A 21,954-nucleotide genomic window follows, 5' to 3' on the forward strand; every position below is an offset into this window, starting at 1 on the left:
TCCCTTGGCTCTTGCCCATGTGGGCAGCAGGGTCCTCACTAGAGGGTGATGTCCTGCATCTGGGCCCCCAGGGGAAACGGCAGCTCTCAGCTCAGAGCCACAGGCTTGCCTCTCAGTTCTTCCTGCTCTGTTGTGGGGTCAGTGCCCAGACCTGTAATCCAACTGAGGACAGAGGGACGGTCATACAACAAGAATGAACTTCCTTCAGGAAACTCGGCCTCCAGGGATACCTGGACAGGGGATGAGAGACCCCTGCAGAGGCTGCCCCATTGCCCACAGAACGCCCGGGTGTCCCAGTGGAAGAGGGATGCAGGCAAGGACCCTCTCTCACCATCTGTGTCATTAAAAACGTTCCCTGTTGGGTTATTTGGCAATTTCAACATTTTTGTCGTGAACCATGGAAACTGACATTGTGTCAGTTTTTGTGGCCCCTTACTCGTTCCTTCCCGTTTTATTAATACTTTATGTTAACACTTGTAACATGAAATATATGAAATCAGAAAGTTCAGCCAAACTGTCATCAATATGTTCATATAATAAGAAAAGAATTCAGTAGGATACATAATAACCCCTTGCACCGCTCCCACTCCCTGTAGCCTCTTCTACTCCTCTCTTGCTCTTTCCTAAGAGCACCCCTCTAATCCATGACTTTCCTCCCAATCCTGGGCTCCTCTCTACAACCCTTCACCAGCGACCTCCTCCTCCAGACCAACGTCACTCTATCAGGTTATGGGGTCGGTTTCCAGGCTTCCTTGACCAGATGCTCACTTCCTTGTCCTCCCTTGCAACCTCTCTAGCCCTCCTACCAGAGAAGCCTCAGGTCTCCAGACTTCAGGTGTGACCCCAGCTCATCCTCTCCCAGCCAGGGCGGTCACTGCTACCTTACCTGGACCTCCTTTAACTCAGCCTATCTTCCTATGGTCACTTCTGAGTGTCCGAGGTCAGCAGACCTGACCTGTCACGCACGTTCCCTCAAACTCAGCTCTGAGCTGACCTATGGCTCCATACCTCAGCCTGCCCTGTTTTCACAGGCTGCTCAGAGATAAGCACTCCCCAGTGGAGAGGCAATATGTTGGCAGAAAGAGCTGGTTCTAGCCCTGCCTCAGTCAAAGTCCAAACAAGTTAGGAATACAAATATCTTTGTAGAAATATTTTTACTGGATAGTATTTAAAATTTCCTAGGATACCTATGAAGTCATTTAAAAAAGAACTTTTTAATCAAAAAAGAACTTACGATGATAATTAGTTTTCCAGAACTGTACCCCTGTAAGTGAAAAATTAAGATGAGAACGTCGCTTTTCCGTCAGTTTAATTCATGCACAGATTTTAAGGAATGACTGTAGATTTTCACTAATCCATTACCACATTTGGTTCGTTTAAAATCTCACACACCCAGAGTGTAACACCTCACCAGTGCAGGGCAAGCTACAGTCAACCGTTCTTTTCCAACCAATCACTTCGACCTCTACCTTCTCTAACCTGCTATTTGGGATGGTTGGTCCTAACAGCTATTATGTATCAGGATCCCTGGGGACACACGCTGCTCAGAGCCCTTCAGAGTCTCAATAAAAACTGCCAGGAGCATCACTAGGCCTGCTCCCTGCAGCCGGTGCCCTGTGCCTGCAGGAAAGACACCCGGGAGGGGCCACTTCATAAGACAGGCCATGGGACAGGGTCCAGCATGTGGAAGACTTCACACACAGTAAGTTCTGTTCAGTTCAGTAGCTCAGTCATGTCCGACTCTTTGTGACCCCATGGACTGCAGCACGCCAGGCTTCCCTGTCCATCACCAACTCCTGGAGTTTACTCAAACTCATGTCCATTGAGTTGGAGATGCCATCCAACCATCTCATCCTCTGTCATCTGCTTTTCCTCCTTTCCTCAATCTTTCCCAGCATCAGGGTCTTTTCAAATGAGTCAGTTCTTTGCATCAGGTGGCCAAAGTATTGGAGCTTCAGCTTCAGTATCAGTCCATCCAATGAATATTCAGGACTGATTTCCTTTAGGATGGACTGGTTGGATCTCCTTGCAGTCCAAGGGACTCTCAAAAGTCTCCTCCAACACCAGAGTTCAAAAGCATCGTTTCTTTGGTGCTCAGCTGTCTTTATAGTCCAACTCTCAACTTTTCCTTGACTACTGGAAAAACCATAGCTTTGACTAGACAGACCTTTGTTGGCAAAGTCATGTATCTGCTTTTTAATATGCTGTCTAGGTTGGTCATAGCTTTTCTTCCAAGGAGCAAGCGTCTTTTAATTTCATGGCTGCAGTCACCATCTGCAGTGATTTGGAGCCCAAACGTGAAGTCTGTCAGTTTCCACTGTTTCCCCATCTATTTGCCGTGAAGTGATGGGACCAGATGCCATGACCTTAGTTTTCTAAATGCTGGGTTTTAATCCAACTTTTTCACTCTCCTCTTTCACTTTCATCAAGAGGCTCTTTTGTTCAAACACGTGGTAAAGATCCAGGCATTTAGGAACGCTGAGTCCCACCTCAGGCCTCTCTCCACACCTTCACCCCCTCCTCAGAGAACTGCCCCCTCTTCCTCAGGGCTGAGGGGAAGCACAGAGGAAGGAGGGCTCTGCCCACCAGGGAGGAGGCCCACAGAGGAGGGACCCTGCTGTCCTGCACAGAAGGAGACCCACCTTCCCGTTCCGGGGCCGGCACTGCCCTGACCTGATCCTGATCTGAGAGGAATTTGTGTCTCAGATGCCCCTCGGTCCTGACCCCTAAGCAGTCATGGAAGCCCTGGACAGATTCATCCTGAGGATTTGAGGGGAGCCCATGATGGCCCTGAGCTCAGGGGGACACAGAAGGGGCACCTGGCCTGGTGCTAAAGAGGGGACAGTGCACAGAGCAGGAGGCAGGATCTGTCCTTGAGGGCTTCGCTCTCCAGGTCACAGGATGTGTGTCTGGGCGTGGACAAGGGGTGGGGGGCGCTCGGGGTCCATTTCTGAAGCTGGGTGGTGGGAGGCAGAGCTGGGCCCCCGACAGAGCTCCCTGACAAGGCCTGGTGGCCTCTGCTCAGGGCTCCCAGCTGTGACTCCCACTCCTGAGACCCACAGAGCCCTACCCCTGACAACTCTCTGGCCACCGTCAGGCATAGAGACCTGGCCCAGGGCCTGGGAGGGTCAGTGTGATGCACGGGATCCTTTGCATGAGAGGACCCTCCCCCTCTCAGGGTATGAAGAGGGGAAGGAGCGGTGTGGGGACACTCTGCTCAGCTGTGAGGCTACAGAAGGCAGGACACCCTGACTGTGTCCACCATGGCCTGGTCCCCTCTGCTCCTCACCCTGGTCGCTCTCTTCACAGGTGACTGGATGTGGGGACAGGGGAAGGGCCCTGGGAAGACTCACAGGCCCTGCTCCCTGCTCTCCTGTCAGGACCCCAGAGTCACCATGTCTGTCTCTCCCCCTTCCAGGATCCTGGGCCCAGGCTATGCTGACTCAGCCGCCCTCCATGTTCGGGACTTTGGGTCAGAGGGTTACCCTCTCCTTCACTGGAAGGAGCAGCAACACTGGGGGTCTTTATGTGAGCTGGTACCAACAGCTCCCAGGAAAGGCCCCTAGACTCCTGACATATGAAAATAGCAAACGACCCTCAGGGGTCCCAGATTGATTCTCTGGCTCCAAGCCTGCCAACTCAGCCTCTCTGACCACCTCAGTTCATGCTGAACGATACTGATTATTACTGTTTCTCATGGGCTGATGGCTTGAAAGTTTGCACAGTGCTTCAGGCCAGAGAGAAGGAGACAAAAACCTGCTTCCCCCACAGCAATGGGGCTCCCAGGGCAAGGTGTTTGCCCCTCCTTTCCTGGAGTCCCTGAGACCACGGAACCCAGCAGAAATGAGTGTCCCCTGACTGCAGCACAGCTGACCACTCAGCTTGACTCCCCTCCCTAGGCCAGCGGCACACAAGGGGTGGTCACACGCCCCTGGATGAAGGAGCTGCTCACAGCAATTGCCCCCGGCTCCCAGGTCGGAGTCGGCAGCACGGAGCAGGGGAGTCAGTGCGCCCTTGCTGGGTCACTGGGCAGTGAATGCACATCCCTGAGCTTCCACCACAGAAGCATTTTCTGTTAAAGGAAAAGGAAATGGAACCCAGAGTTTCTACAAGCAATTTCCACAGAATCCAGTATCCAGTAGAATTGTCACTTCTATCAAGAACCAGAATACTAAATATTGAAGGGAAGTGAGAAGGCATAGACATCACTGGTGAGATGCCTGAGATGATGAAATCAGGTGACAGATGTTTTTAGGGACAAATCATCAAATCTACTTGATGAGCAAGTACAAACACTCTTGGGTCCTAAGGAAAAGGAGATAAATGTAGGAAAAAGAGAAAAAGTAGTCAGAATCACCTGAAAATACAATAGGAGAAATAAAAAAGAAGTATCTGCACACTATCAAAGACATGTAATACTTATTGCTATTCAATTCATTCATTTGTTTATTGACAGAGTGTTTGGTGACAGGAAAAAAGAGCGCCCCTGCTTCCTCTCATAAGGCTTCCCAGGTGTCGCTCGAGGTAAAGAACCCGGTGCCAATGCAAGGGACATAAGAGAAGTGGGTTCTGTCCCTGGGGTGGGAAGATCCTCTGGAGCAAGAAACGGCAACCCTCTCCAGTGTTCTTGCCTGGAGAATCCCATGGACAGATGAGCCTGGTGGGCTAGAGTCCACGGGGTCGCAAAGGAGTCAGACAGGATTGAGAACCAAGTAACTGAGCGGCACCTTGGTCCCACTCTCACCGCCGAGAACGTTCCCCGGGTGCGTCACCAGGGGGCGCTGTGCACCTGCTCAGAACTGGCAGCCCCTCAACGCACCCCCATGGTCCCCTGAGCTGGGTCTGCACCCGGGCTCAGCGGACTGAGTTGGATGTGAGAGCAGGTGGTTCCTCTCAGGGGACAGACTCAGAGCCGCGGCCCCCAGGCCTCCTCCTGGGACTGAAGCTGCACCCGGGGCCAAACACCCAGAGTTGGAGGGTGAAGGGGTCAGGTGGTCATCAGTGCCCACCCTCTTCCCAGAAAGAGAGGAGGGAAGGAGCCCCTAGAGCCCACCCAGTGAACCCCTCCAGCTCTCCTCAGCCTGCGCCCGCTCCTCCTCATCTCTTTGCTCAGAGCCTGCCCTCCCGCTCTCCTCATTCGTGACTTTCCTCCCAATTCTGGGCCTCGCTCTTTCTACATCATACACTGTTGGCCTCCACAGTGATGACCAAGCTCATGCTCTTAGAGAGTCATGAACGAGTTTCCAGATCTTTCTGAAACACTCACTTCCTCATCCCCCTCCTTGAACATCTCTAACCCTTCCTCCCGTGAAGCCTCACGTTTCCGGCTCTCAGGTTTGACCCCAGCTCGACCCCTCCCTGTTCCACCCCTGGTTCCCCCTCATTTCCCAGGGGACCCAGTGATGCCCACCCAGCAGCTGATTTATCCGGTGAACGTTCACACTCTGTCCCATGTGCCCATCGAGTGAGGAATCAGGAGGGGAGAGAAACCCTGTCCTGAGACCTGGGAAATGATTCCTGGCTGAGGAGTGTCTGTGCTCAGCTGCTGTGGGACTGACTTTATGCACAGTGAGCCCGGGAGAAGCTGCTGGGGCCCTGGGCTGGGAAAGCAGACCCTGTCCTGGGGCTCTGCCCCCGGGGCCGTGACTGCTGCTCTGTCTGGACCACACCTAAGTCAGGTTTGATCCCCATGATCACGTCTGAGATTCCTGAGAACAACTGGTCTGTCTTGTCATGTCCTGTCCCTCATCTCAGATCTGAGACTGACCCATGGCTCTGATAACTCAGCCTGCCCTGTTTCACAGATGCCATATATGTCACAGAGTCTTTAAAATGATCTTATTTAAAGAACAGAATCTAAAAGGAAAATTATGTTTTAGAAATAGTACCATGGCAATAAAAATTAAAATAGAGCCAGAGACGGACACAACTTTGTCGGACTGAACCACAACATTTGCTTCAGTTAAATTTAGGCATCTATTTTAAGTGAGGCCCTTAGATTTTCACTACTCCACGATCACATTTTGGTTCATTGAAAATCTCAAAATCACACATCCACTGTGTAACACTCACATGCACTACAGGGTAAGCTACAGTTGGCTGCTGTTTTCCAACCAAACACATCCTGAAGGTATAATTTCAAGACCAGTTTTGGGAATGTTGACTCTAAGAGCTCTATCACCAGGTCAGGATGTATGTTTGGCCAGGACACCAGGGGGCATTCCAAGGCCTTTCCTGAGTGTCTGGAGGGGTGAGAGCAGAGACCAGCCCTCTGGTACTTCCTGATGCTTTCTGCTCAGGGTCCCAGCTGTGACATGCCACCCCCAAGCCCCACGCATCCCTTCCCCAGATCACACACTGGTCTCCCTCAGGCACAGGAAGCTGACCCAGGTCCCAGAGGTGATCAGAGCATTGTGGGGTTTGGACGGGAGGACAGTCATTTGCATGAAAGGCCCCGCCCCCTCTCAGGGTATGAAGAGGGGAAGGAGCGGTGTGGGGACGCTCTGTTCTGCTGTGGGGCCACAGACAGCAGGACGCCCTGACATGTCCACCATGGCCTGGTCCCCTCTGTTCCTCACGCTGGTTGCTGTCTACACAGGTGACTGGATGGGGGGGACAGGGGAAGGGCCCGGGGAAGACACAAGGGCCCTGCTCCCTGCTCTCATGTCTTGACCCCCGAGTCACCATCTCTGTCTCTCGCCCTTCCAGGATCCTGGGCCCAGGCTGTGCTGACTCAGCCATCATCCGTGTCCGGGTCCCTGGGCCAGAGGGTCTCCATCACCTGCTCTGGAAGCAGCAGCAATGTTGGAAATGGATATGTGAGCTGGTACCAACTGATCCCAGGATCGGCCCCCAGAACCCTCATCTATGGTGACACCAGTCGAGCCTCGGGGGTCCCCGACCGATTCTCCGGCTCCAGGTCTGGGAACACAGCCACCCTGACCATCAGCTCGCTCCAGGCTGAGGACGAGGCAGATTATTTCTGTGCATCTGCTGAGGATAGTAGCAGTAATGCCACAGTGCTCCAGGCCAGGGGGGAAGTGAGACAAAAACCTGCCCTCCCTCAAGTCACGGGCCTCCCTGGGCTGAAGCATCTTCTGCCAATGCAGACACTTCTGTTGCTTGTTTGATTTAAAACGGGGGTCTGAGCCCCACACCAGGAAATTGGTCTGGGAAACCCTTTCAGTTCTTCTTCATTCTGACCCCTCACCAAGGCTTTGCTTTCGGCAACCGTATTTTATATGAATATCTGAAGTTGAGCAGAAGGACCTGAATGCCACAGGCAGGTCCTGGCGGACAGAGTCCATGACGGTCATGTCAGAACCAGAGAGACAGTGTCCAGCTGGGTCTGATTCAGGACGTTTAGCTCCTTGGCCGGCCCTGGGCTGAGCTGAGGCCCAGGCTGCTGCTCCTGCCTTTCCTGTGACCGCCTCTCACCATGTCCAATGAAGATCAGGTAACGGTCATAAGGGTTTCTCAACCAGAGATGAAACAGGAGCCCAGACAAGGATGAGATTCCCATTTATAAGCATAATCTTTTATATCAAACATTTATTATAGAAAGATTATAAAATTAGACTAAAAACATCTTTAAATATCTGAGTCAAAAAGAAGTACTATGAGAACCATGATGAAGGGTAAATGAGAACCCCTGGAAGTGACCAAGAAGAGATTTGTTGTACCTGAGAGCCTCCCTATTCTCTTTGCAAAGAGAGAAATAAGAACAGAGCCATGTAGTCAGCTGGGAAGGCTCCGGGAGGCCTTGCAAATTCAACCTTGACTACCTATCAACCTGGGAAGGAAACTCAGACAGAATCATGACCAGGCACAACCCCCCGGGAATGCTGGGTTTTTGAACCCTGGAAATTCAGGTTCGGGTGGTTGTGTTATGGCAGTGAACCCACGAGCTCGGCGGAGCAAACTCAGACATCAGGGAATCCTGAAATTCTTAAGTGTATCAGCATACCATTCAGGGGTCTGAGGTCATTCAGTTCAGTTCAGTTCAGTTCAGTCACTTAGTCATGTCCGACTCTTTGCGACCCCATGATCCCATCACGCCAGGCCTCCCTGTCCATCACCAACTCCCAGAGTCCACCCAAACACATGTGCATCTAGTAGGTGATGCCATCCAGCCATCTCATCCTCTGTCGTCCCCTTCTCTTCCTGCCCCCAATCCCTCCCAGCATCAGGGTCTTTTCCAATGAATCAATGCTTCGCCTGAGGTGGCCAAAGTATTGGAGTTTCAGCTTCAGCATCATTCATTCCAATGCACACCCAGGACTGGTCTCCTTTAGGATGGACTGGTTGGATCTCTCATTAGGTACTGGAAAAATCAATGACCAAGCCCAAACTAGATGAAGGCGACTCATTCTACTGCCCTGGGCGGTGACATCAGGAAGACCCAGCTGCAAGTGTGAGAAAGCCCTTCCAGGAGGCTGTGGTGTGAAGTGGGGGAGGAGGAGGTCTGAGTCCAGCAGGGGGCGCTGTGGGCCTGGTCCTGAGAACCCAGGGTCCTGGCCAGGCAGGCTGGCACCTCCTGTGTTGGCTCTTGCCCACGTGGGCAGCAGGGTCCTCACTGGAGGGTGACGTCCTGCACCTGGGCTCCCAGGGGACACAGCAGCTCTCAGCTCAGAGCCACAGGCTTGCTTCTCAGTTCCTGCTGCTCTGTCGTGGGGTCAGTGCCCAGACCTGACATCCAACCAAGGACAGAGGGACGGTCACACAACAAAAATGAACTTCCTTCAGGAACCTCGACCTCCGGGGATACCTGGACAGGGGATGAGAGACCCCCGCAGAGGCTGCCCCATTGCCCACCGAACGCCCGGGTGTTCCCCGTGGATGAGGGATGCAGGCAAGGACCCTCTGTCACCATCGGTGTCATTTAAATATGTTCCCTGTTGTGTTATTTGGCAATTTCAACATTTTGAATTGAACAACGGAAAGTGATATCGTGTCAGTTTTTGTGGCTCCCTTACTCGTTCCTTCCCATTTTATTAATACTTTATGTTAACACTTGTAACGTGAAATATATGAAATCAGAAGTTCAGCCAAACTGTCATCAATATGTTCATATAATAAGAAAAGAATTCAGTAGGAATATATATTTTTCACCTCTATGAGCTGAGGTTCTCAAACACCTCTGACAAAAATCATGTGAATTTTATTAAAAAGCTACTTTAGCAGCAATTCCAATATGAATACAAATAAGAGGAGCATTTACATTTTTACGTCAAAGAAACAAGAATGAACAAGACTTTCCCGTCTCTTCCACACACGTTAACGTGAGGTGTCTGAGCTCCTTCTCCTCCTCGTTGCCCCCACACCCCTCCTCCGTCCCGGGTCCATCGGCTCCACCCAGAACCACAGGGAAGGGAGTTTTACAAGGTCCATGATGCTCACCACACCTACCTGTCCACACACCATGTTTTTCTATTTCTGATGATGAAACATGTGTCCCAACTTTGTTGGAAATGAACTTGCCAGCTGTCATAATTGCATGACGAGATGGTGACCTTTACCCGTGAAACCCGCAGTTCTATTGAAGGTACTCCACGTGGTCATGGCTGTTTACGGCACAGGACGCTGTCACCCTAAGCCTGCCCGTGCGGCTCCGCATGCCACTCCCCACCTCCCATCCTGGTCTCCCCAGCGCTGGGACTAGAGACAGCTTAAAAGAGTGCTTCAAGGGCCACCCCTCACCCTTCACAGCAGACACAGGCTCTGGGATTTCCTGCTCGGCTCAGGGCTGGAGGACGGACAGCACCGCACAGACGGACTCAGGGCTCCCTGAGAAGACAGAGAGTATTCTAAAGACGGGCTCAGGTGTGGAAAGGCTGGATTACTGGGGCAAGAGAGGAAGACTTAGGACAAGGAAATGGCAACCCACCCCAGTATTCTTGCCTAGAGAATCGCGTAGACAGAGGAGCCTGTCCATGGGGTCACACAGAGTCGGGCACGACTGAAGTGACTTAGCATGCGTGCGTGCATGCACTGGAGAAGGAAATGGCAACCCACTCCAACGTTCTTGCCTGGAGAGTCCCAGGGATGGAGGAGCCTGGGGGCTGCCGTCTTTGGGTCATACAGAGTCGGACATGACTGAAGCAACCTGGCAGCAGCAGCAATAGCAACAGACCAACATGGTCCCCTGAGCTGGCCCTGCTCCCAGGCTCAGCAGACTGAGTTGGACGTGACAGCAGGTGCTTCCTCTCAAAGGACAGACTCAGACCCGCGGCCCCCAGGCCTCCTCCTGGGAGAGAAGCTGCACACGGGGCCGAGCACCCGGTATTGGAGGGTGAAGGGGTCAGGTGGTCATCAGTCCCCACCCTCTTCCCAGAAACAGAGGAGGGGAGGAGCCCCCAGAGCCCACTCCATGCACCCCTCCCGCTCCCCTCATTCATGACTTTCCTCCCAATTCTGGGCCCTTCTCTTTCTACAGACCTACACTGTTGATCTCCATGGTCATGACCCAGCTCACTCTGTCAGAAGATCGTGGACATGTTTCCAAATCTTTCTGAAATTTACACTCACTTCCTCGGCCCCCCCCTTGAACCTCTCTAACCCTTCCTTTCCAAGAAGCCTCAGGTCTCTGGTTCTCAGATGTGACCCCTACTCGTCCCCTCCCTGTTCCTCCCCAGGTTCCCCTTGTTTCCCAGGGGATCCATGAACCCCTCTAGTAGCCGATTTATTCCCTGAGACCTCACACTCCGTCCTGTGTGCCCATTGAGTGAGGAATCAGGAGGGGAGAGAAACCCTGTCCTGAGACCTGGGAAATGATTCCTGGCTGAGGAGTGTCTGTGCTCAGCTGCTGTGGGACTGATTTTATGCACAGTGAGCCCGGGAGAAGCTGCTGGGGCCCTGGGCTGGGAAAGCAGACCCTGTGGGCTCTGCCCCCGGGGCCGTGACTGCTGCTCTGTCTGACCATGTCTATGGTCCCGTCTGAGGTTCCTGAGAACAGCTGATCTGCCTTGTCTTGTCCTGTGTGTCATCTCAGATCTGAGACCGAGCAATGGCTCTGCTAACTCAGCCTGCCCTGTTTCACAGAGAGAACGTCCTGCTACGACATAAAATCCCCCAGTGGAGATGCCACACGTGTCATAAAGTCTTTAAAATTATCTTACTTAAAGAACAGAGGCTACAAGGAAAATTATGTTTTAGAAATACTACCATGGGAATGCAGAATTAAACCAGAGCCACAGTTGGACACAGCTTAGTGACTTAACAACAACATTTTCTTCAGTTAAATTTAGGCATCTATTTTAAGTGAGGCCCTTAGATTTTTACTACTCCATGATCACATTTTGGTTCATTGAAAATCTCAAAATCACACATCCACTGTGTAACGCTCACATGCACTACAGGGTAAGCTACAGTTGGCTGTTGTTTTCCAATCAAACACATCCTGAAGGTATAATTACAAAACCAGTTTTGGGAAAGTCGGCTGTTAAGAGCTCTATCACCAGGTCAGGATGTGTGTTTGGCCAGGACACCAGGGGGCATTCCAAGGCCTTTCCTAAGTGTCTGGAGGGGTGAGAGCAGAGACCAGCCCTCTGGTACTTCCTGATGCTTTCTGCTCAGGGTTCCCAGCTGTGACATCCCACCCCCAAGCCCCACGCATCCCTTCCCCAGATCACACACTGGTCTCCCTCAGGCACAGGAAGCTGACCCAGGTCCCAGAGGTGATCAGAGCATTGTGGGGGTTGGAGGGGAGGATAGTCATTTGCATGAAAGGACCCTCCCCCTCTCAGTATATGAAGAGGGGAAGGAGCGGTGTGGGGACGCTCTGTTCTGCTGTGGGGCCACAGACGGCAGGACACCCTGACATGTCCACCATGGCCTGGTCCCCTCTGCTCCTCACGCTGGTCGCTCTCTGCACAGGTGACTGGATGGGGGGACAGGGGAAGGGCCCTGGGAAGACACACAGGCCCTGCTCCCTGCTCTCATGTCTGGACTCCTGAGTCACCATCTCTGTCTCTCCCCCTTCCAAGATCCTGGGCCCAAGCTGTGCTGACTCAACCGCCCTCCATGTCTGGGTCCCTGGGCCAGAGGGTCTCCATCACCTGCTCTGGAAGCAGCAGCAACGTTGGAACTGGCAATTATGTTGGCTGGTACCAAATGATCCCAGGATCGGCCCCCAGAACCCTCATCTACCGTGCTACCAGTCGACTCTCGGGGGTCCCCGACTGATTCTCCGTCTCCAGGTCTGGGAACACAGCCACCCTGACCATCAGCTCGCACCAGGCTGAGGACGAGGCTGATTATTACTGTGTATCTTAGGACAGCAGTATCAGTGGTGCCACAGTGCTCCAGGCCAGGGGGGAAGTGAGACAAAAACCTGCTGTCCTCTCAGAGTCAGGGCTCTGGGGGCAGAAACATCCTCTGCAAAGGCAGCCACTTCATTTGTCTGTTTGGCCTAAGACTGGGTCCAGAATCACACCAGGGAACTTGGTCCGGAAAAATCTGTTCACATCTGTCTTAATTCACCCGTTCTCCAGCTTTCCTTGGCAGCAACACATTGTCTGATTTTCTCAACTTTAGCAGAAATCCCCGGTGCCAAGGGCAGGTGCCCTGGGGTCAGAGTCCATGACGGGTCAGGTCAGAACCAGAGAAACACAGTAGAGTCTGTCTGACTCTGGACTCACCAAGCATCCAGCGTGTGTCCTGGTCCCAACAGCTCTCGTTCTCTCTGATGCTAGTAGTGGGCCCTTGGGGATCCCTGCTCCATCTCAGATCTCGGGGTCTCTGCTCGTTTTCCAGGTCTCAAATCTGGAGTTCGGGCTCCTTGGCCATCACTGGGCTGACCTGATGCTCAGGCTGCTGCTCCCGCCTTCCCGTTACAGCCTTTCAGGCTCACCCAGAGCTCCAGGCTTGCGGAACTAGACCAGTTATGGTATGGACTCCTCTCTGGGGAGATGGGGCCGCCCAGTGGCTTCCTGCTCGGCGTCTTGCTGGACCTGCTGCTGCTATCACCCTGACTCCAGGTCATCTGGGGGCTCTGCCTGGGCATGGAGCCTCCTCCTGTCCCCTCTGTCCTTAAAGTCTCTCCAGCAGCCCATTCCCAGGAGAAGGTCTCGAAGGAAACAGGAAGTTCATGTCCCCGTCACTAGGGACACAGTGTCTCTTTGCCCTGAAGCTCGGGGGCTGAGGCTGGGGTCTGGCTGAGGTCATTTCAGACCTGAACTCTGACTCGGGAGCCTTTAATCTCCATCACTGGGGCATCTGCCCATTCCCAGGAGTTTCTAGAGCTCTGACCCCTCTCATGGGCCCTCAACATGAACGCCTGTGCGTTTTCTTCACAGGGGAGGTTTCTTCGGTTACTGCTGCACCAACACGGGGGCATCTGAGCTGCACCTTACATTTGGGTCCTTTGGATCTACTGCCTCTCCATGGCCCTCACTGCTAAGACCCACCACTGATTCTTCCTGTTCAGTATCTTTGTCTAGCACTTGCACATGATGTTGAATTATTGTTATGGAGATTAAATTCACTTTGCTTCTGATTTTTGGAGTTTCCACAAATTATTGTCACCAGATATCACTATGAGAATAGTTGGTGCTTTTACAATATCGCATACTTAGGTCTTGATACATTGATGACTTTTTTCTTAAAATGGAAAAAAAAAAAAAAAAAAAAGACGTGTTCCATGGCTTTCCTTCCCCCACAAGTAGTGGATGCAGCCTGGAGCCATTCCGGTTCTGCAGATGGTCACATGTCCTAGGTCACCCTTGGTGTGGTCATCTTCTGGCCCATGGGCTGCAGACACCACTTCACATTCCCACCTGCCCATTGCTCGTCACCTGCCCCACAGACAGGAAAACAAGCTCTCATCTTAACATGATCTGCTCTGTCTAGGATCTCCCACAGGGTTACCAGAAGTAATGCTAGAAAACCTGTTGTTTTCCAGTTACTAAAAGCAAAGAAGCAAGAAGGATACTTTCAAAAATTCAATTCATGATAGTATCAAAAAAATAAAATGCTTAGGAATATGATTAACCCAGTAGGTGAGAGGCTTATAAACTGAAAACAAGAAAACATTGTTGAGAAATTCACACAGTTGTAAATAAGTGAAAGGAGCCCTGAGATCACGGTTGGGACAACCTCATACTGTGAAGGTGACCTCAGTCCTGCCAGATTGATCTACATGTTTGCGGCTGTTACCAAGTCCAAACTCACTCTGCTCACCTCACGACAGGCCAATGAATCCGAGAGGAAAGGAATACGACTTTATTTGGAAAGTCAGCTGACAGAGAAGTTGGCAGACTAATGTCTCCAAATGACCATGCTCTTGGGGCCTGGATGCTAGCTGCTTTTAGGGATGAGAGATGGGGCAAGTGAGGACACAAAGTGAAAAAGACCATTGAACTCTTGCAATGATTCCCTAGAATGGCAACCTCAGGCAGGGGGATACGTTATTTCCGTCTTTCTTACAGTCATTCACAGGTGGGCAGGGTCAGACCATCTCCTTGTGAGCTATCCAAAGGTAATTGGTTTAAGGCTCAGGCAGAGGGAGTAGGGTTCTCTGAAGCAGGCTGCTATTTATGATGATGATAACAAACGTGACAGAAACAAGGGTTAAATTCGTAGAAACAGCTCCAGCGTGGATCAGAATTAACTCTGTATAATTCTGTCAAGTTTTACTTCAGAACCACCTAGTTTCTGTCAGGTTTTACCTCAGAACCCCCTAATTTCTGTCTGATTTTACCATGGAACCACCAAGTTTCTGTCAGATTTTACCTAAGGAGAACCTAGTTTCTGTCAGATTTTACTACAGAATCCCTTAGTTTCTGCTGGATTTTACGTCAGAAACTTCCTAGTTTCTCTCAGATTTAATGTCAGAACCCCTTAGTTTATGTCAGATGGTACCAAAGGTGTCTCTAGTTTCTCTCAGATTATAGCTCTGTATTGCTTAGTTTCTATCTGATCTTACCTCTGGAGCCTGTAATTCTGTCAGATTTTACCTCAGAACCACCTAGTTCCTGTCAGATTTTAGCTCAGAATCCCCTAGTTTCTGTCTGATTTTACCACGGAGCCATCGAATTTCTGTCAGATTTTACCACACAACCCCTTAGTTTCTGTCAGATTTTAACCTCAGTTCAGTTCAGTCGCTCAGTCCTGTCTGACATTTTGTGATCCCATGGACTGCATCATGCCAGGCTTCCCTGTCCATCACCAACTCCTGAAGCTTGCTCAGACTCATGCCTATTGAGTCGATGATACCATCCAACCACCTGATCCTCTGTCGTCCCCTTCTCCTCCTCAGAAGCCCCATACTATGTCAGATTTACCTAAGGAAAACTTAGTTTCTTTCAGATTTTACCACAGAACCCCCTTAGTTTCTGTCAGTGTTTACCCCCAGAATCCCCCTAGTTTCTCACAGATTTTACCTCAGGAGCCCCTAGTTTCTGTCAGATTTTACCACAGAACCAACCTAGTTTCTGTCAGATTTTACCCTAGAAGCCCCTAGCTTCTGTCAGATTTTCCACCAGAAGCCTCTAATTTCTGTTAGATTTTACCTTAGTACCCCCTGCTTTCTGTCAGTTTTTACCTCAGAAGCCTCCAATTTCTGTAACATGTTACCTTCATACCCCCTGATTTCTGTCAGATTTTACCCAAGAACCCCCTCGTTTCTGTCACATTTTACCAAAACAGTCCCTAGTTTCTCTCACACTATACCTCAGTATCATCTAGTTTCTTTCAGATTTTACCTCTGGAGCATGTAATTCTGTCAGATTTTACCTCAGAACCCCCTAGTTTTTGTCAGATTTTATGTCAGAAGCCCCTAGTTACTGTCCGATTTACCACAAAACCCATTATATTCTGTCAGGTTTACCTAAGGAGAACCTAGTTTCTCTCAGGTTTTACCACAGAACCCCTTAGTGTCTGTCACGTCTTACCTCACAAGCCCCCTACTTTCTCACAGATTTTACCTCAGGAGTCGCTATCTTCTGTCAAGTTTTACCTCAAAACCCCCTAGTTTCTGTCAGATTTTACCTCTGAAGCCCCTATTTTTTGCCACATTTCACCTCAGAAGCCCCTATTTTCTGCCACATTTCACCTCAAAATCCCAAGTTTCTGTTAGATGTTACCTCAGAGCCCCTTCATTTCTGTCAAATTTTACCTCAGAACCCCCTAGTTTCTGTGAGATTTTCCCTCAGAACCCCCTTGTTTCTGTCAGATTTTACCCCAGAAGCCCCTAGTTTATGTCAGATTTTATGCCAGAATCACCTAATTCCTGTCAGATTTTACCACAGAATCCCCTAGTTTCTACCAGATTTTCCCTCAGAAGACTATAGTTTCTTTTAAATTTTACCTCAGTATCCCTTAGTTTCTGTCACATTTCACCTCAGAACTGCCTAGTTTCTGTCACATTTTACCACAGCACCCTTTTTTTCTGTCAGATTTTTACCACACAACCCCCTAGTTTCTGTCAGATTTTAATTCAGAACCCATTAGTTTCTGTCAGATTTTACCTCTGAACACCCTAGTTTTTGTCACATTTCACCTCAGTAATCCCTAGTTTCCTAAGGCCCACTTGACTTCACATTCCAGGATCTGGCTCAAGGTGAATCATCATACCATTGTGATTATCTGGATCATGAAGATCTTTTTTGTACAGTTATGTGTATTCTTGCTAGCTCTTTCTTAATATCTTCTGCTTCTGTTAGGTCCATACCATTTCTGTCCTTTATTGTGCCCGTGTTTGGATCAAATGTTCCCTTGGCATCTCTTATTTTCTTGAAGAGATCTCTAGTCTTTCCCATTCTATTGTTTTCCTCTATTTCTTTACATTGATCACCAAAGAAGGCTTTCTTATCTCTCCTTGCTATTCTTTGGAACTCTGCATTCAAATGGGTATATCTTTCCTTTTCTGATTTGCCTCTTGCTTCTTTCTTTTCACAGCTATTTGTAAGGCCTCCTCAGACAACCACTTGCCTTTTTGCATTACTTTTTCTTGGGGATGATCTTGAGCCCTGCCTCCTGTACAATGTCACAAACGTCCATCCATAGCTCTTCAGGCCCTCTATCAGATCTAATCCCTTGAATCTGTTTCTCACTTCCACTGTATAATCATAAGGGATTTGATTTAGGTCATAACGGAATGGTCTCGTGGTTTTCCCTACTTTCTTCCATTTAAGTCTGAATTTAGCAATAAGGAGTTCATGATTTGAGCCACAGTCAGCTTCCGGTCTTGTTTTTGCTGACTGTATAGAGCTTCTCCATCTTTAGCTGCAAAGAATATTGGTGTTGACCATCTGGTGATGGCCATCTGTAAAGGTTTCTCTTGTGTTGTTGAAAGAGGGTGTTTGCTATGACCAGTGTATTCTCTTGGCAAAATTCTATTAGGCTTTGCCCTGCTTCATTCTGTACTCCAAGGCCAAATTTGCCTGTTACTTCAGGTATTTCTTGACTTCCTACTTTTGCATTCCAGTTCCCTATATTGAAAAGGACACCTTTTCTGGGTGTTAGCTCTAGAATGTCTTCTAGGTCTTCATAGAACCGTTCAACTTCAGCTTCTTCAGCATAACTGGTCAGGGCGTAGACTTGGATTACTGTGATATTGAATGGTGCCTTGGAAATGAACAGAGATCATTCTATCTGATTTCAAACAACATTGATTATATTATTACTAAAATGAAAAGAAAATATGACACCATAAGCAGGAGGAACAACAAATGATTTGGCAATCATGCCAGCTAAGGCAGCTGACACTGTAAATTGCCAAAATGTATCTCCACACCAGCCATCCCTCTTGAAAGACTGGAAGCGACTGTTAGGCCTAAACCTCATTTCAGTGTCTTTATTCTCAGAATTGGTAGATCATAAATGAAATATTTAAGAAAGTCCTTTCCCCACCGCTCCAGGAATGCTTCTTGTATCACTGGAAATCCTTAAAAGAGTTGAATCATAGACTCTGGATTTATCTAAGCAAATCTATTTAACTGGAATTTGAACTTCATCTTCAATAAATCAAACAATTCTGGGCATTAATAGGTAGTTCCTTAAAAGTCCTTAAATGTTCCTTAAATATCCTTGTCTTACATTTAAATCCATTTATTTAAGAGTTCTTGGTTTACTGGGAAATGAGTTATAATCTCACCATCTAACTCGTATGCAACTCCAACTCTGATTTCCATAAATATGTCCAAAATATCAAAATTTTTGACTACCCATGCAGTAAATCCATTAATCATATGAGCATATTTAATCAAAACAAAGTCCAACCAGACACATCATCTTTCCCTTCCTGTAGTTACACCAAACTCTCTATCCCTTGTTTGTAATAATTCTCCAATTGCATTGTCTTGCTCTGTAGGAAAAGGACCAATCCCAACTCTAGTTGTATAAGCTTTCATAACTCCATACACTTCTCCACATATTAAGGCAGCATACCCAAGCCAGTACAAACACGTCCAACTGTACGGTTCAAAGAGGTTATGAAAGGATAACTTTCAAAATCAGTATCTAGCAGTGCTGCATTTGCAGCTTCTACCAAGATTTTCTTTGATGGTCTTTCTTTGAAAGCTCGATATAGGATATAAACTCCATATATCTAGCAGTTGGTTTCACCCTTTCCATTTAACCCTTGAGTTTTTGGAATTCATCTTCAATGTCTGTTTCTGATGTGGGGTATATAGATTTGTAGTGGTTAGCCAGAACTTGTAACCTCTCAGAAAAGCCATCAAAGTCAGAAATAAGATGGCATATCCTAAGTCCACAGTGGTCCTCTTTGGAAGAATGAACAGGGCAAATGCCCTTTTTGTGGTACCCAAATTTTTTCCTGCTTGTTCTCCTCTCTGTTGTTTCTGGATACCATCAGCTGTTTGATGAAAATCAAGCACAATCTGTCAGGTATGAGGAGCCTTATCCAGCCTTCCAGACCTTTCCCTTTTTGATCATATTTTTCTGCTTCCTCACACAATCCAGCTAGATGAATTACCACATCAATTCCAATGAATGCAGTAACATTCGGGCTCCACTGGGAGCCTGAGTTGTTCCACTGGGTAATGATTCCACTGGGTAAAGGACGAAAGTCACCCTCCACAGAATCTGCAGCTGTTCAGGCAGCATTACTTCCTCCCTGGCAGTGGCACAGCGTGCTGGTGTCCTCACCAGCAGACCCAGCACCTTCCCCTTGGCTTCGTGGTCCCACTGCCCACCAAGCACCAGGGTCTCCAGGTTGCCCCCAGGCTGCTCCCTGCGACGGCCTCAGTCACCTTGGACGGATGCCAAGGTTGGTCTTGGCAAACGCCCAGGCCCCAGAGACACGAGAAGAGCCCGAAGGGGTCGGGGGTGGCTGGGAACGTGTGAACTGGATTTTCTGTAAATCTATGTTTGAGAGTCTTAATATAAAGTATAACATATATTCAAAAAGATAACATTTGGTAACACTGTCAGTGTCTTAACCTGATATTAGGATTTTTCTACTTTTCTAATGTTCCATTTCGTCGAGAGGACTTGGATCAACGTTTAACGACCGTGGTCTGTAATGTCCCCTTCTACTGGCTTGGTTGTCAGGTTGTTTTTTACACTTTATTGGTTGATTGACGGATGGCTGTGCGGGGTATTCACTGCTCCTGGGCTCTGGTTGTGGGTGGCGCAGCAGCTCTTCACTGCAGTGCACTGGCTTCTCATTGGGGTGGATTCTCTTGCTGCAGGGCACCAGCTCCGGGGGATGGAGCTTCAGCAGCTCGGCTTTCCTGCTGAGTTGCTCTGCAGAATGTGGGAGCTTCCTGCATCTGGCACTGCAACCATGTCCCCTCCATCGACAGGCAGACCCTTAAACACAGGAAAACAAGGGAAGTCCTATAAATTCCCCTCGTATGTGCTTTATTTATGGGTTGTGTGTAAAACACTTTAACTGCTTTCTCAGAGAAACACAAATTTTACATCTTTTTCAATGCTTAAAAAAATACAAATCCAATGTATTGGAAGCATATAACTCCTGAAGTTTGTTAGATATTTACGCTAAATCAGGATACATTATGTCTTTTGTGGAATAATTACACGACAATATATTCTGTTTCTTCTAAGCATCTTCATCTGTTTACTTACTTTCTCTACTAGAACCTTCTTAGAGAACTTTGAATTTCATTCCTTTCTTCAGCAAAACTTTTCCATATGTTACCAGCAGGGAGCGCTGTGGGACTGCCTTGGGGTCCTTGCACAGCTGCTCAAGGAGCACAACTCACTGTAGGAGCTGGGCTGGCGTTGGGGTCTGTGCTCCTGGGGGCACTCAGCAGTGTGTCCTCTCGGGCTGCAGAGTCCCCTGAGCAGGGACCAGTGTAGTCTTGGCAGGGGCTTCCTCCAGGGGCTCCCAAGTGGGAAGCCCGTCCCTCCCCTACAGTCTGGGCTGTGAGCAGAGCTCCAGCATCAAGGTTCAGGGAGGGGCTGGGCGGGCCCTGGGTGGACCCCCATTTTCATGGCAGTCCCTCCTCTAGCAGAGTCTGGGGGAGAACAGGAGGCCTGGAGCAGCCCAACCCCTCTGGGGGACCAGGCTTCTGTGAGCACCATGGCCTGGACTCCTCTCCTGCTGGTGTTCCTCGCTCACTGCACAGGTAGCGATGGGCCCCGGCACCAGGGCTCAGTCCCAGCCTCATCATCCCCTGGGGCGCAGACTCTGGGACTCTTTCCTTCAGCTCCTGCCCCATCTCCCCTGTGTCTGTGTCTGCAGGTTCCCTCTCCCAGCCTGTGCTGACTCAGTCAGACTCCCTGTCTGCATCTCTGGGAGCATCAGCCAGACTCTCCTGCACCCTGAGCAATGGCTATAACATTGGCAGCTTGTCTATAACCTGGTGCCAGCAGAAGCCAGGGAGTCCTCCCCGGTACCTCCTGTCCTACAACTCAGATTCCCAAAAGCTCCAGGGCTCCGGGGTCCCCAGACACTTCTCTGGATCCAAAGACACCTCGTCCAACGCGGGGCTCCTGCTCATCTCTGGGCTGCAGACGGGGGACGAGGCTGTAGGTTCCCACAGTGGCTCAGATGACAAGGAAGTGAGACAAAACCCCTGGGCCTCGGACTTTGGCTCTGAGCCTGGTTTCAGTGAGAAGTTTCCATAGAGGGATTTCCAAGGAAGGCCTCTCTGCACAGAGATCTCTTGAAGGGAGGGAGGAGACACACAGGATCGTGCTGAGACACGAGACAGCACAGGCATCCCAGGAAGCCACGTATCTGACTTCAGAGCCCACCTGCCCCTCCCTCAACATCTGGAGTAAATCCCCCAGAGCAGGTGCTGTGTCTTCAGCAGAAACACCCCAGTGCAGCCCTGCTCCTCCCATCTCCATCCTCTCGCCCCACAGAGTGTGGGTCCTGGGCTGCAGGGGCCCGTCCACAGCTCAGACGCTGACAGGAGCCCTGCCTCCTGCTCCCTGCTCCCTCCTCATTTCCACAGTGCTGCTAACAGGTCGGCATTTTCTAAAACTCATGGCCCTCCAGGCTCCTAGTAACTGGATGGAGAAGATATGGGAATTTTCCTTCCTTCAGAATGAACTGAGCGCTCACACAAGGTGAGTCCTGAGGGGTCAGCAGAGGAGGACGTGGCTGCCTCTCAAGACAGGCCATGCTTTCTTCTGCCGCAGGTTCTGTCTATGAATTATCTGATGGTGCATCAATGGCAGAAATACTCTTTTCACTTCCCTCGTCTCATTTCTTTATCTTTTCTGAAATCAAATGGGACAGTCACTCATGGTTCTCCTGTTGCAGAAGCCTGGACCATCAGGGACCATGGCCTCACTGTGGTGGAGGCGCAGGAAGATGGGGCTGTGGACCCCGTACTCTGGGGCTCCTGGGCCTGCAGACCTGCACCCGTGGTGCTGGGCTCCGTCCTTCCCGGTCCTGAAGGGAGGTCAGGGAACAGGCAGCTGGGAAAGTGGGACAAGAAACTTAGCCTGTCCGTCTTCTTCTTGGAGAATTTTCAAGTTTCACACACTGCCAAGAGCCATCACGGGAGATCCCACCCG

At 49.9% G+C, this 21,954-nt stretch overlaps 1 protein-coding gene, 1 pseudogene and 2 gene segments (V, D, J or C); 3 read left to right on the top strand and 1 right to left on the bottom strand.

The window, feature by feature from the left end:
- The window catches only part of LOC789205 (immunoglobulin lambda-1 light chain-like), a 448,173-nt gene that overhangs the window by 96,861 nt on the left and 329,358 nt on the right, over positions 1–21,954 (top strand). The gene's annotated exons all lie outside the window — the stretch shown is intronic.
- Positions 6,501–7,145, top strand: LOC112442064 (immunoglobulin lambda variable 1-40-like). The segment is given in 2 exon segments: positions 6,501–6,598; positions 6,709–7,145. Coding segments are annotated over 2 exon segments (477 nt in total).
- On the bottom strand, positions 14,063–19,470 carry LOC132342649 (adenylosuccinate synthetase isozyme 2-like; annotated as a pseudogene).
- On the top strand, positions 20,089–21,394 carry LOC132342656 (probable non-functional immunoglobulin lambda variable 5-48). The segment is given in 2 exon segments: positions 20,089–20,552; positions 20,669–21,394. Coding segments are annotated over 2 exon segments (522 nt in total).

The sequence above is a fragment of the Bos taurus genome, chromosome 17 (assembly GCF_002263795.3).
Source record: "Bos taurus isolate L1 Dominette 01449 registration number 42190680 breed Hereford chromosome 17, ARS-UCD2.0, whole genome shotgun sequence".
NCBI classification, from domain to species: domain Eukaryota; kingdom Metazoa; phylum Chordata; class Mammalia; order Artiodactyla; family Bovidae; genus Bos; species Bos taurus.